Source organism: Ctenocephalides felis, unplaced genomic scaffold (genome assembly GCF_003426905.1).
Source record: "Ctenocephalides felis isolate EL2017-DRISC unplaced genomic scaffold, ASM342690v1 CF-g0.4_SCAFFOLD_01604, whole genome shotgun sequence".
Classification (NCBI taxonomy): Eukaryota; Metazoa; Arthropoda; class Insecta; order Siphonaptera; family Pulicidae; genus Ctenocephalides; species Ctenocephalides felis.
The window spans coordinates 1,571,344-1,583,608 of record NW_020537758.1 but is presented as its reverse complement, the minus strand read 5'-3'; the positions used below and the strand labels follow the sequence as shown (position 1 = coordinate 1,583,608).

General features: G+C 29.7%; 1 protein-coding gene across 1 annotated transcript in view; it reads left to right on the top strand.

Annotated features, from left to right (window-relative positions):
* Window positions 1–10,279, top strand: part of LOC113372746 — an 11,740-nt gene extending 1,461 nt beyond the window's left edge. Inside the window, exons 2-8 of the mRNA XM_026613091.1 lie at window positions 1,512–1,601; window positions 3,665–3,703; window positions 3,779–4,199; window positions 4,271–4,384; window positions 4,445–4,691; window positions 7,453–7,916; window positions 10,171–10,279. Of these exons, the coding sequence (XP_026468876.1) occupies window positions 1,512–1,601; window positions 3,665–3,703; window positions 3,779–4,199; window positions 4,271–4,384; window positions 4,445–4,691; window positions 7,453–7,916; window positions 10,171–10,279 (1,484 nt within the window). The remainder of the gene's footprint in view (window positions 1–1,511; window positions 1,602–3,664; window positions 3,704–3,778; window positions 4,200–4,270; window positions 4,385–4,444; window positions 4,692–7,452; window positions 7,917–10,170) is intronic.
* Window positions 10,280–12,265: the final 1,986 nt, after the last annotated feature.

Below are 12,265 nucleotides of genomic sequence, written 5' to 3'. Positions count from 1 at the left end.
TATTAGAAAAAAAAAAAAAAAATTCACAAAGTTATGAGCAGTCAAAGTGGAAGTTCCCAAAAAAAGAGGATGTCCTGGCGTACATGATTCCAACCTCCTGGTGATTTGAAACATAAAAAATAGATGGATTCTTAATTATAATAGATTGCCGCTATCGTATGAACCTTGGATAAGTTAAAAAAATTGTTTTTGTTTGAATGCGCGGCAGTTTGAAAAAAAAATTATTTTTTTTCATGTTTTTTTTTAACAATTCCGAATTTTTTAAAAATACTAAATGAAAAGTTATAGTTTTGGGAAAGGTCTATGCGTTAAAGCGATGTATAGAGAAGATCCTCTCCAAATTTGAAGTAAATCGGTTCATTAGAACTCGAGAATTCCTTACCGCCAGCTCGAAAAAAGAGTTCCGAGAGAAAACGCGTTCAAAGTTTTGAGACTCGGTCGGACCCGAACCGAGGCCACGTCACTAAACGGATATAACTCAGGAAATAATAGTAATTTTGAAAAATCCTTTTAATGACATATTTTTGAATAACTAAACTTTGAAAATATGAAAAAAAAAATTTTTCGATTTTTTCAAAATTCTACAGTAGAATACCCCCTTAATGGTCCAACACAGATATCTCGTAAACAAATAAAATCAGATTTTTTTTAACAAAAATATTTTATAGTAGAGGGCAAAAAATGTATAAATTCATAACCAGCCATCACCTTTATTCTTATGACTTTGCTATCAGAAGATAAGCAGCACATGAGTGGGATAAAAAGGACCAGCAGAACCTTTACATTGGCAAAGGTGTAAGCAATATGATAGTAAAGTTTAAAAAAAGCAATTTTACAAGAGATTATTTAAATAAATTGTTATTCCGGCTCGTCTGATGAATACTTCTGACCAATAGCAGATCAATGTGATATACTGTGCTATCTTTGTAACAAATGTACCCACAGAATTAATATTTTGCATTGCTTCAATAATGTAGCGTAAAATCTCTTTAAAATTTAATAGAAGAAATTGCATCTGTTTGCTCCTGGTTGTCCCACTTTACCCCGTATGTGAGGTAAAATGGATCAGATACCAAATTTAAAAAAATCGTAAAAAAATAATATTTATATAATTAGGAATTATGTGAATTTTTTTCTATACATAGTTCGATAAATGCTTGTTCGATGTGTGTTATGTGTTGCAAGGATGTTCATTGGGTTTAGACAGTATAATTACTGAAAGTCAAATTGGACCTTTGTGCCCCGCTCTATACCCTGTCAATTTTATTTTACATTAAATTTTAATATGTGTCATTTTTATTTTTAATTAAAATGCACGTATAGGCTTTTCTTTTAAATTATTGAAACATGTAACATATTTACATATTAAAAAGTTTTTCTTCAGTATGTTGACCGGTTAGTATGACGAGATTTCGGCGTCCCTTCGATATCATACTAAGCGGATTCTACTGTAGATGCAATAGTAAAATTATATTAAGAACGATTTTAATTTTTTTGTTTTTGTATTTTAGGTTCTATAAGAACAGCAGATACAAATTCGGATTCCTTACATTCCCTTTCGAGTGACTCAGAAACTTGCAGCTGTCCAGCTACGAGTAACGGTGAATATTAAATTTTTATTTAATTCAGAAACTTTGAAATAAATTCTAAACTAGTGTAAAGTAAATTTTAAATTGCTGGAACTCCCCGTACCGTAATGAAATATTCGAGAAATATTAATTGCTGTAACTTATATATGTTTACATGAAAAGTAAAGAACAGAACTTAAAAAATCGGAGTTAGAATGAAAGACCTTATCTTATATTTCTAAGAATTATATAAACTGAATTGTTAAGTTAAAATTATCTATTTAAAGTATATAATTGAGCTTTAGAGCATTAGCTAGAATTAAAATCCGAATTTTTTGCTATTCAAATAAAATATTTCTTGGAAATTAAAAAAAAATTGAAAATTTTTTTTCCCAAAAGTAATCGTTTTGTCAACATAAGCAGAATTATTTAAATCGCATGTTTAGTTTTCTCGAAAACTACCATTTTTGCACATTTAGCTCGGGTTCTCCGAAACGGTCGGACCTGCCTTTGCCAAAAACTTAACAAGAAAATAAAACAAGCATAAATTGAAAAATTAAATGAATTGGATACTGTTGAACTAAAAAAAGAATATTTTTGACAATTTTTCTTCTAAAAAAATCGTTGATTAAACTAATACATAAAAGTACCTTTGATCGAACCAGTGCAAATATAAAAAATTAAATTCTATGTATATATTTTATTTGGTCAGCAGTATCCAATAAAATTGATTAACAAAAATTCCATTAATTATAAACTAATTAAAAATAATTGCCATATATAAACCAAAAGTCTGCAAAATGATATGTAAATTTGCATTCGCATTCGAAGTGATTTGTATTGTGTGAATAATACTATTAAGTGGTAAAATATTATATAATTACTAACAAAAATAATTTACATTGTAATTTGTGATTATTTTGGCAAAAGAAATCTGCAGAAGAGTTCAAACAGAAAATTCATATATATTCAGTGTATATATTTATTATAAATATGTTGTAACTCTTAAACGGTTAATGAAATATTTGGCAAATTTGTACAAAATTAAATTGTTTATAAAATTGTCTAACATTATAAAGCCTTGCCGCAACTCATGTACTTTTAAAATCGACCCTAACATAGATATTGCAAAAAGCACATGAAAATGTATTTGCTCGTTAATGTTTGTCTTGTAACTTTTATACGTTTGTTTGATTCTTAGTGAAATATTTGGCAAATTTGTACAAAATTAAATTGTTTATAAAATTGTCTAACATTGTAAAGGCCTACAGCAACTCGGTATAATATAAAATCAACCCTTAACATAGATATTGCAACAAAGGGCTTGAAAATGTATTTGCTTGTGAATTGATAACGTGTTAATGTTTGTCTTGTAACTTTAATACCTTTCGTTTGATCCAAGTGAAAAATTTGGCAAATTTGTACAGAATTAAATTGTTTATAATATTGTCTAACATTGAAAAACACTACAGCAACTCGGTATACTTTAAAATCGACCCTTAACATAGATATTGCAACAAAGGGCTTGAAAATGTATTTTCTCGTGAATTGATAATGCGTTTTTGTTTGTCTTGTAATTTTAATAATAATTTGTACAAAATTAAATTGTTTATAATATTGTCTAACATTATAAAGCCGTACAGCAACTCGGTATGCTTTAAAATCGACCCTAAACTTAGATATTGCAACAAGGCGCATGAAAATGTATTTTCTTGTCAATTGATAATGCGTTTTTGTTTGTCTTGTAACTTTTATACCGTTTGTTTGATTCAAGTGAAATATTTGGCAAATTTGTACAGAATTAATTTGTTTATTTAAAATCGACCCTAAACATAGATATTCCATTCATTTTTTCTGAGGTGTGCTAAAATGCTGTGAAACCGAAGACATGCAAAAATTTTCAATTTCGATTTTTAAATAAGACATTAAAGTCTTGATTAACAAAAATAAATTGTAAAAAAAAAAAAAAAAATCGATTTTTGGACATTTACAATAACTCTACGGGAAGTTAAAAAATTATATCTATTTTTAAAAATATAGTTTGATAAGTGAATTTAAGCATTTAATAATTGATCTTAGATTTTTCTTTATTTTAGTCAACTTGAAATCGGCAGGGCGTGGATACAGACATCATGGTAAGGAAAATATCTATTATGTACTAAAATAATGTAAATTTTGTTTTTTATATTCATATTCAATTTCATTTCCAGTTTCCACCTTAAACACAGGAGGTTCCAAAAGCCTTTGCAGCATCACGGATAGTCCTTCAGACACCAAACGCAACCCAGAAACCATTTCCAGAAGCCACTTTTCCAAAAGACAACCTGAAACTAAACGACCAGCCTTGGAGCTTCTCAAAAGTCCAGGCGATTCCAAAAATACCAAAATTTCCAACGATGATAAATCAGCAGGAGTGACTCGTAATGCTGCCAGTGCTGGTGGTAAGAAGTATTTGGACTTTGGATCGTCCAAGAGTGAATCCGGTCCTGTTTTTGAACCAGGATGTGGATCAGTGAAGAGCTATGTGAGGTCCTTGAACAGATCCTGTGAGAATTTGACTCGGGTCAACGATTTGACCACTGTTCGAGGAAATTTGGACACGGTGAGGGAATTGAGGAGAACTAATACCAAGTGAGATAGAAAATATTGATTAAATAAATTGTTTTCGACAAAAAAAATTATAAGTGCTGGATTTTTTTCAGGTCTGTCGATCAACAAACAGTATTACAACAAACCATACAGTATTTACGGCCAACTTTAGAAGCCGAGATGCAAACTCTTTCGTCTTCGGGGAAGGAAAATTTTAAAATTCATAGGTGAGTCGAAGAAATTTGTCTAAATATGCTGAATTCTAAATGTTTCTATTGTCCCTTTAGGTCTGATAAAGTGAATCATCTATCAATAGCATCAAGTCTTCAAAATTCACCAAAAAAACAGAACTTCTTAACGGATTTCAACTCCTCGAGCACCACAAAAAGTGTATCAGAACCTTGCTCGAAAGTGAGCTCACCAGAAAGAGGAAGGAGTGCTGCTTCAGCAGACGAGGATTGTGATAGTTCGAGTGATATTGATAAACAAATCTTATCCGGGAGCCCCGTGCACCCTCAACAAGGAATCATACAGGTAATAATATAAAAATATGATAAAGCAGGCATTTTTGATATTGAAAGAGTTTTTGTCATTATGTGAATTTAGAGCATTTTTGTACATTTTGTTAAACGTATTAAAATTTTTGTTCTAGACACTTTAAGTTATTTGCATTATTGAAAACAAGATAAAATTTACTAGAATTTGTTATAATTTGTTGTATACACTTGGATAACAAAATTTTGAATAAGTTGTAGTTGAAATACGGACTTATATTTAGTATTCTTATAATTTGCAATACATGGATTAGGTACATTTTTTTACTTTTCTTCAAATATCTTTTAATTTTCATTCCGGACATTATAATTTGCTTACGTTACTAAAAACTAGATGAAATTTACAAACATTTAGTAAAAATTTTATGTTTTCTCGACGTTTCAAGCCATTCTGAATCTAATGAGACCAAATTTGGAAAAAGTATGTGTGTGTGTGAACAGATTTTTTGCCGTAAATCGACGTTTTCTCAAAAATGGCTGGACCGATTTCAAACATTTAAAAGCCATTCGATGTATCTCGATGAGGACTAGCGTTTATCAAATTTGCCCGACTATCAGCAAAGCCGTTTCTTTGTAAATAGCAGAAAAGTGAAAAAAATTTTGTCCACGTTTTAGCCCGCAGTTATGAATCGATCTTGAAAATAAAAAACCGTTCGAAAGATATTGATTGGGAATCGTGCTGATTAGTTGTTGGTAGAGATCGGCCGGGCCGTTTTCTTGTAATAAAGTGTTAAAAAAATTTTTGTCGACGATTTTCATTATTATTTTTTTGACGGTAGATACCATAGTCTTCTAGATCATACTAAAATATTACGGCCCTACGATAATTGGTTTAACTTTGAAAATTCGTCAAAGTTTGCAAAAATTGGTATCGTCTTTTTGGCATTTGTCAAAATTAGACCTTTCATTGACGTTTTCTCAAAAACGCCTGAACCGATTTCAGAAATTTAAAAGCCATTTGATGTATTTCGATGAGGACTATCGTTTGTCAGTTTTGTGCGACGATCTGCCAAGCCCTTTCTTTGTAATTTGAAATTAATTTATTAATTTCAATAATTAATTTGGAAAAAAGTGTTAAGCCTTTCGTCCACATTTAATGTCATCCTACCGAACCAATTTTAATAAATCAAAAACTGTTCGAAAGATATTAGTTGGGAATGACACTGATTAGTTTCAGGTGAAAATGTACCAAGCCGTTTTCTTGTAATTAACTGTTGAAAAAAAAAGCTGATTTTTATGGATTTTTTTTAGCGATATGTATCATGGTCTTATAGAACTTACTAAAATATAAGGTTGTCAAATATCTCCCTTCCGCCTTTTTGTATTATAAACCAAGAGCAAAAAAGCGGAAGGGAGATATTTGACAACCTAATATTACGGCTTTACGACAAGTAGTTTACTTCTTAAATTTATCAAAGTTAGAGAAAATGAGTAGTTTTTTTGACGTTAGCTAAAATTAAAATTAAACGATTTACTTGGTATAACGATATAGTACTTGGTCTTAATAAACATACTAAACTATCAAAATCCTACGGAAACTGGTTCAAAATATATTAATTGTTGATTTTTGAAAAGTTGCTTTTTGAAAATACTCCGAGTTAACGGAGTAATTCTCTCGGAATACTTCTAATCACTCATAAATTAATTTGTTTATTATTCATTAGGTCGATTATTTAAACATATCGGGAAGTTCATGTAACTTGCCTCAAGGCTAAATACCAAACCAACTAGTTTCTTTTAAATTTCATCCACGTAGAAGGCCGGAATCACTGCAGTAATAAAGGAGCTTTTTTTCGCGCCGTTGGAGATCGACGATAACTTAAAAACTATTTAATTTTTTTCTTCAAAAATTTTACTATGTATTCTTAAAACATTTGTAAATATATTCCTAAAATTTTGAAATGATTGATAAAGTAGTATTTTTAATATAAATTTCCAAAAATCACCTTTCTTTTAGGCGGTTACACTAGTTGTGCCCTTTAAGGGGGTATTCTACTGTAGAATTTTGAAAAAATCAAAAAAATTTTTTCTTCATATTTTCAAAGTTTAGTTATTCAAAAATATGTCATTGAAAGGATTTTTCGAAATTACTATTATTTTCTGAGTAATATCCGTTTTAGTGACGTGGCTTCGGTTCGGGTCCGACCGAGTCTCAAAACTTTAAACGCGTTTTTCTCGGAACTGCTTTTTTCGAGCTGGCGGTAAGGATATCTCGAGTTCTAATGAACCGATTTACTTCAAATTTGAAGAGGATCTTCTCTATACATCGCTTTATCGCATGGACCTTTCTCAAAACTATAACTTTTCATTTAGTATTTTTAAAAAATTCGGAATTGTTAAAAAAAACATGAAAAAATTTTTTTTTCAAACTGCCGCCATTCAAACAAAAAATTTTTTTTAACTTATCCAAGGTTCATACGATAGCGGCATCTATAATAATTAAGAATCCATCTATTTTTTATGTTTGGGATCACCAGGAGGGTTGGAATCATGCACGCCAGAACACCCTCTTTTTTTTGAGCCCCCACTTTGACTGCTCATAACTTTGTGAATTCTAATTTTTTTTCTTTAATATTTTTTTTATGTAATTATAAAATATCAATAAACAAATGACAAAAAAATCGATAGTAAAAATATTATTTGTTTCCTTTATACAGCGCTTCAAAAACCGGGCAAAATTCATGCTTCTACAGTAGAATACCCCCTTAAACAAAAAATTCTCTATCAAATATCTCGTTCAGGTCTACGCTGCCTACGACACCGGCCTGGCAACGGGTGCTTCTCTTCGGCTCCGTGTCACTAATCGCACGAGCGCCGCAGAGGTCGTCGAGCTGGTCGTCCGCCAACTGCACGTCGCCAGCGTCCTCCGCGGCGGACGGGGCCTCCTTAACGGCAAGACCAACATCCCGAACACGTCCAGGGGACTCAGTCTGCCGGGAGATAAATTTCCTGCCACGTCCAAAACTCATCAGCCCCCATCTGAACTGACGACGACCACTACTACATATCCGACGAGGCCGACGTTTTTCACGAGCGAGCTGAAGACCAACAGGCCGAGTGGAAGTAAATTTGGTGCGAGTGCTGCAGGAGATGGTAAGAATTTGAATCTGAGCGCTCTGTCGGGAGGCGTTAAGGAGAAGGCTAAGGAGTTTTGTCTGGTTGCCGTTATCGGAGCCAGGGAGAGGAGGCTGAGAGATGATTTCAGGTAATTGATCATTGTAATTGATTCTGGAATTGTTTGTATATATTGTGTAAATTATGTGTGTGTTAGTTGAAATTTGATATTTTCTTAACGATGTTTTAAAAACGACTATACCGATTTCAAAAATTTAAAAATCATTCGATGTATCTCAATAAGGACATATTTGTTATATATATATATATATATATATATATATATATATAAATAAGTCGGGTTTTCCTTCCTGACGAAATAACTCCAGAACGCACGAACAGATTTCGACAATTTTGCATTCGTTGGAAAGGTCTCGGGCTCCACAAGGTTCATAGCTAAGAAAATTAGTGGTGCATGGCATGGTGCCCTAATGCAAATTGCTGGAACTTCACGCACCGTAATTAAAAATTCGAGTAATAACAATAGTGAAAATTATCAGAATTATGCTTGGTTAAGCCAACGAGCAATTCTTGCCGCAAAGAATAATGATGTACACGCACTGGATTTCACCATTCAATCAAAAATTGCTGGCGATTTGGTGACATACCAATGATTCCGACTGGTCTTCCGTTTGACTTCAAACGATTGCAATTTCCAGTTCGCTTTGCGTTTGCAATAACAAGTCGCAAGGCCATTCGCTTAGTGTTTGCGGGATAAATTTCAAATAGATTATTTAGAAAATCATTGTTTTTCGCATGGGCAGTTATACGTTGCCTGTTCACGAGTTGGAAATCCATCCGTTTTGTTTGTGTTAACGTCAGACCAAAAAACAAAAAATGTGGTTTACCAAAGAGCACTTCAATGGAACGGATAATTTGCGGATTCACTTTCATTTACTTAGAGAAGTTCAACTAAAAAACACTTCATTTTTGTAATCGAAATAAATTCATTACTGTTGTATAATAAAATCAAATTTTTTTTTTCAAATATAAAACAAACAAAAAATTTCTTCATCTTTCTCACGAAACCATCTGGTCGCGAAACGGAGTTCGTCGGGTTTGCTAGTATATATACGAGGTCTGTTCAAAAAGTTTTCGTAATTTTCGTTTTTTCAAAAAAATATTTATTTATTCGTCTACATTAATGTGGTCCCCTTCAAAGTAGTCCCCCCCAGATATAATACACTTATGCCAGCGTTTTTTCCAATTTTCGAAGCACCCTTGATATTCACTTTTTGATATGTCCTTGAGCACTCTCGGCGATTTTCTTCAATCGAGGAAAACCGCCGTCCTTTCATGGGTCTCTTCAACTTTGGGAATAGGAAAAAGTCACACGGAGCCATATCTGGTGAATTTTTGCACTTTGCAACACTTTATTTCATTTTTTACGCAAAATTTAATACAAATTCTTTGACTTTTTCAATTCTTCCATTGTAAAAATCGCCGAGCTCAGAAAAACACGTCGAACCTTAGCGACTACCACAGACAAAGTAAACAGTGAATATAGCTGAAAATTTCATCATACTTTAGGGGCATGTATACCAACACAATAAAAAAAAAAATTTGACAATCAGACACTCCAGACCCGCGAAATTTAATTATTAGTAATTCCGGGTACTTTTTGAACAGACCATGTATATATATATTTAATTTGAGTTTAATATTCGGGCGTAACATCAATAAAAATAGTATGAGAGCTTTTTAAAAAAGTTTATTTATTTAAAATCCATACGTTTCGGCTTGCATCTTAGCCATCATTCAGTGGTAATCAAATTAACTATAAAAATTGAAACTAAATAAATTATATGTAAGAAAATTTCATGGAAAAACAATAACAATAATAATAATAATAAAACACTTACAATTTTGTATCCTAATGTAGCATATGAAACCATTATTATTCCATGGTATGAGTATGTGCATCTTATCAATGTGCACATACTCATTAAGGTAATTTGATTACCACTGAATGATGGCTAAGATGCTAGTCGAAACGTATGGATTTTAAATAAATAGAGATAGAAAAAGAATTAAGTGTTCCTTCTTTGACTTGCTTTTTTAAAAGTTTCAAGTAACATTTGATAAATTAAAGTAAATTTAATAAAAAGTATATATGTAGTGCAGCAGAGCAAGGCACAAGAATTATTATTTCTCTTTTTCTGATGCCATTGTATACTGACTTCATGATTATGTCTTTTTCAAATGTTTATTTATTTTATAGTCACAATTTTAAACGTAGCTAAATTTAAATTCTTAGGGATTTATTTGTGTTTTAAGGCAAAACACCACTTGTACTTATTTTATGTATATATTAATAAATAATAATGAATATTATTATTTTTCAGGCCTTTGCAGTTGCAAGATCCTTGGATGAAGGGACGTCTGTACGTCCGACACAGAAAAGACACATTGGCTGCCATTGAACACTCCACTAGACATAAAGATGTTGTTTAATTTAATTTAGATAAATATATATATATAAGAATGATATACATACACATATATCATTTACCAAATTGTATATTTTCTAGTTATCAAGTTGAAAAGAATTTCTCTGCGATGGTAAAAGCAGCTTTATATTTATATAAATATTTGTACATATATATATATAAATGTCTTTGTAATGATATTTTATTATCATGGCACCATATGAGTGTGTACTTTAGAATCGAGCACAGTGTTTTTGAATCGTTTACTTTAATGAAATGTTTGTCCCTGAAAGTAAACCGACATATCTCTGTACCTCTAATTATCAAAATATATATAAATATAAATAGTGAACACAAAACTCCAATGTATGTGCATTTATTGTGTAGATGATAAAAATAATATATTGAGAAAGTATATATAGATATATACTCGTATATATATATAGATAAATAGTTGTAAGAGAGATTTAAGAGTTTGTGTTAGTAATATATATATATATTTATATATATATATATATATCAATTACCAATTTTATATATAAGAAATTGTATATCACCAATAGGGAACACACAGGAATTTGTCTTAAGTCTGTTTTTATTCTTTCGAACTAATTTAAAACTTTTTAATATTCAATGATATTAAAATAAATTATATATTATCAATACTTATGAGTCAAGACCATGACAAAACATATGATACGATATGATCTCCTTATCTTATCGATTTAGATTTAGTAAGAAACAGGTATTATATTATAAACATATATATATATATATATATATATAAATATATATATATATATAAATATATATATATATATATTATATATATATATATATATATCTGAAAGACAAGAATTTGAACCAAATTATTGTTAGTCTCAAAAGATGAAATTTGTGAATATGAATTTAGAGTTAGAGTCAATTAAATAATTGTTTATATATATATATATATATATAAACAATTATTTATCTATTAATTCCTTTACCCAAGTCTATTATTTTTTTAAAAAAGAATTAGTCAATAAATTAAAGAAAATGTTTATATACATATATAAACCAATAGGAGATGAAATTATTAATTGTTAACTCAAATAAAAAAACTATATCGCAATTGAATGTACCAACACCAGAATTTAGATAATAAATGTATACTGTATTAAATATTAAGAAAAGAAACTAATATATTTATATATATATATATAACAATGCTGGATAGTGGATCATATATATATATATATATATATATATATATATATATATATATATATATATATATATATATATGTGTGTAATAATTTCACTATCAAGTATAACTTTCTGAATTGTTAAAAGAGAGTTTTCGATAATATATAAAAAATTGTAATCCCTTTAAATGATAATTAGATGAAAATCCGCCCACTTTATAAATAAATGTAAAGCCTAATCAACACACCAATTATTTAAACAAAAATGTTATAATTCAATGTATATGTATAAATAAATAATTATATATCACTTTATATAATGTATAAAGTCAAATCCGTGGACTGCTATCCATGGATTTTCTAAACACATTGTACTCAATTTGAAAATGATGTCCTTTTTGCCGAATTTATAAAGCGATGTATAATTGTTTATGAAAATTGAATAGTTATTAAATGTATATTGAAAAATGGCCCACTATATATATAGATATTATAAAGATGATGAAAAGATATGTATATTTTGAAAAATAGAATATAAGTGAACGTCTAAAATTACTGATTTGTTTTATTATCTATTAATTATTAATTTATATATATATATATATATATATATATATATATATATATATGTTTTATTTTCAGTGAGCAGTATTTTTAAATTAAATGATTTAAAATATAAAATTGAAAGGTATGTTTTGATTAATAATTAATTATGATTATTAATTATATATATAAAATTATTAATATAATTAATTATATATACATATATATATATATATATATATATATATAATAATTATAACAAATTCCTATAAGACTTCCAT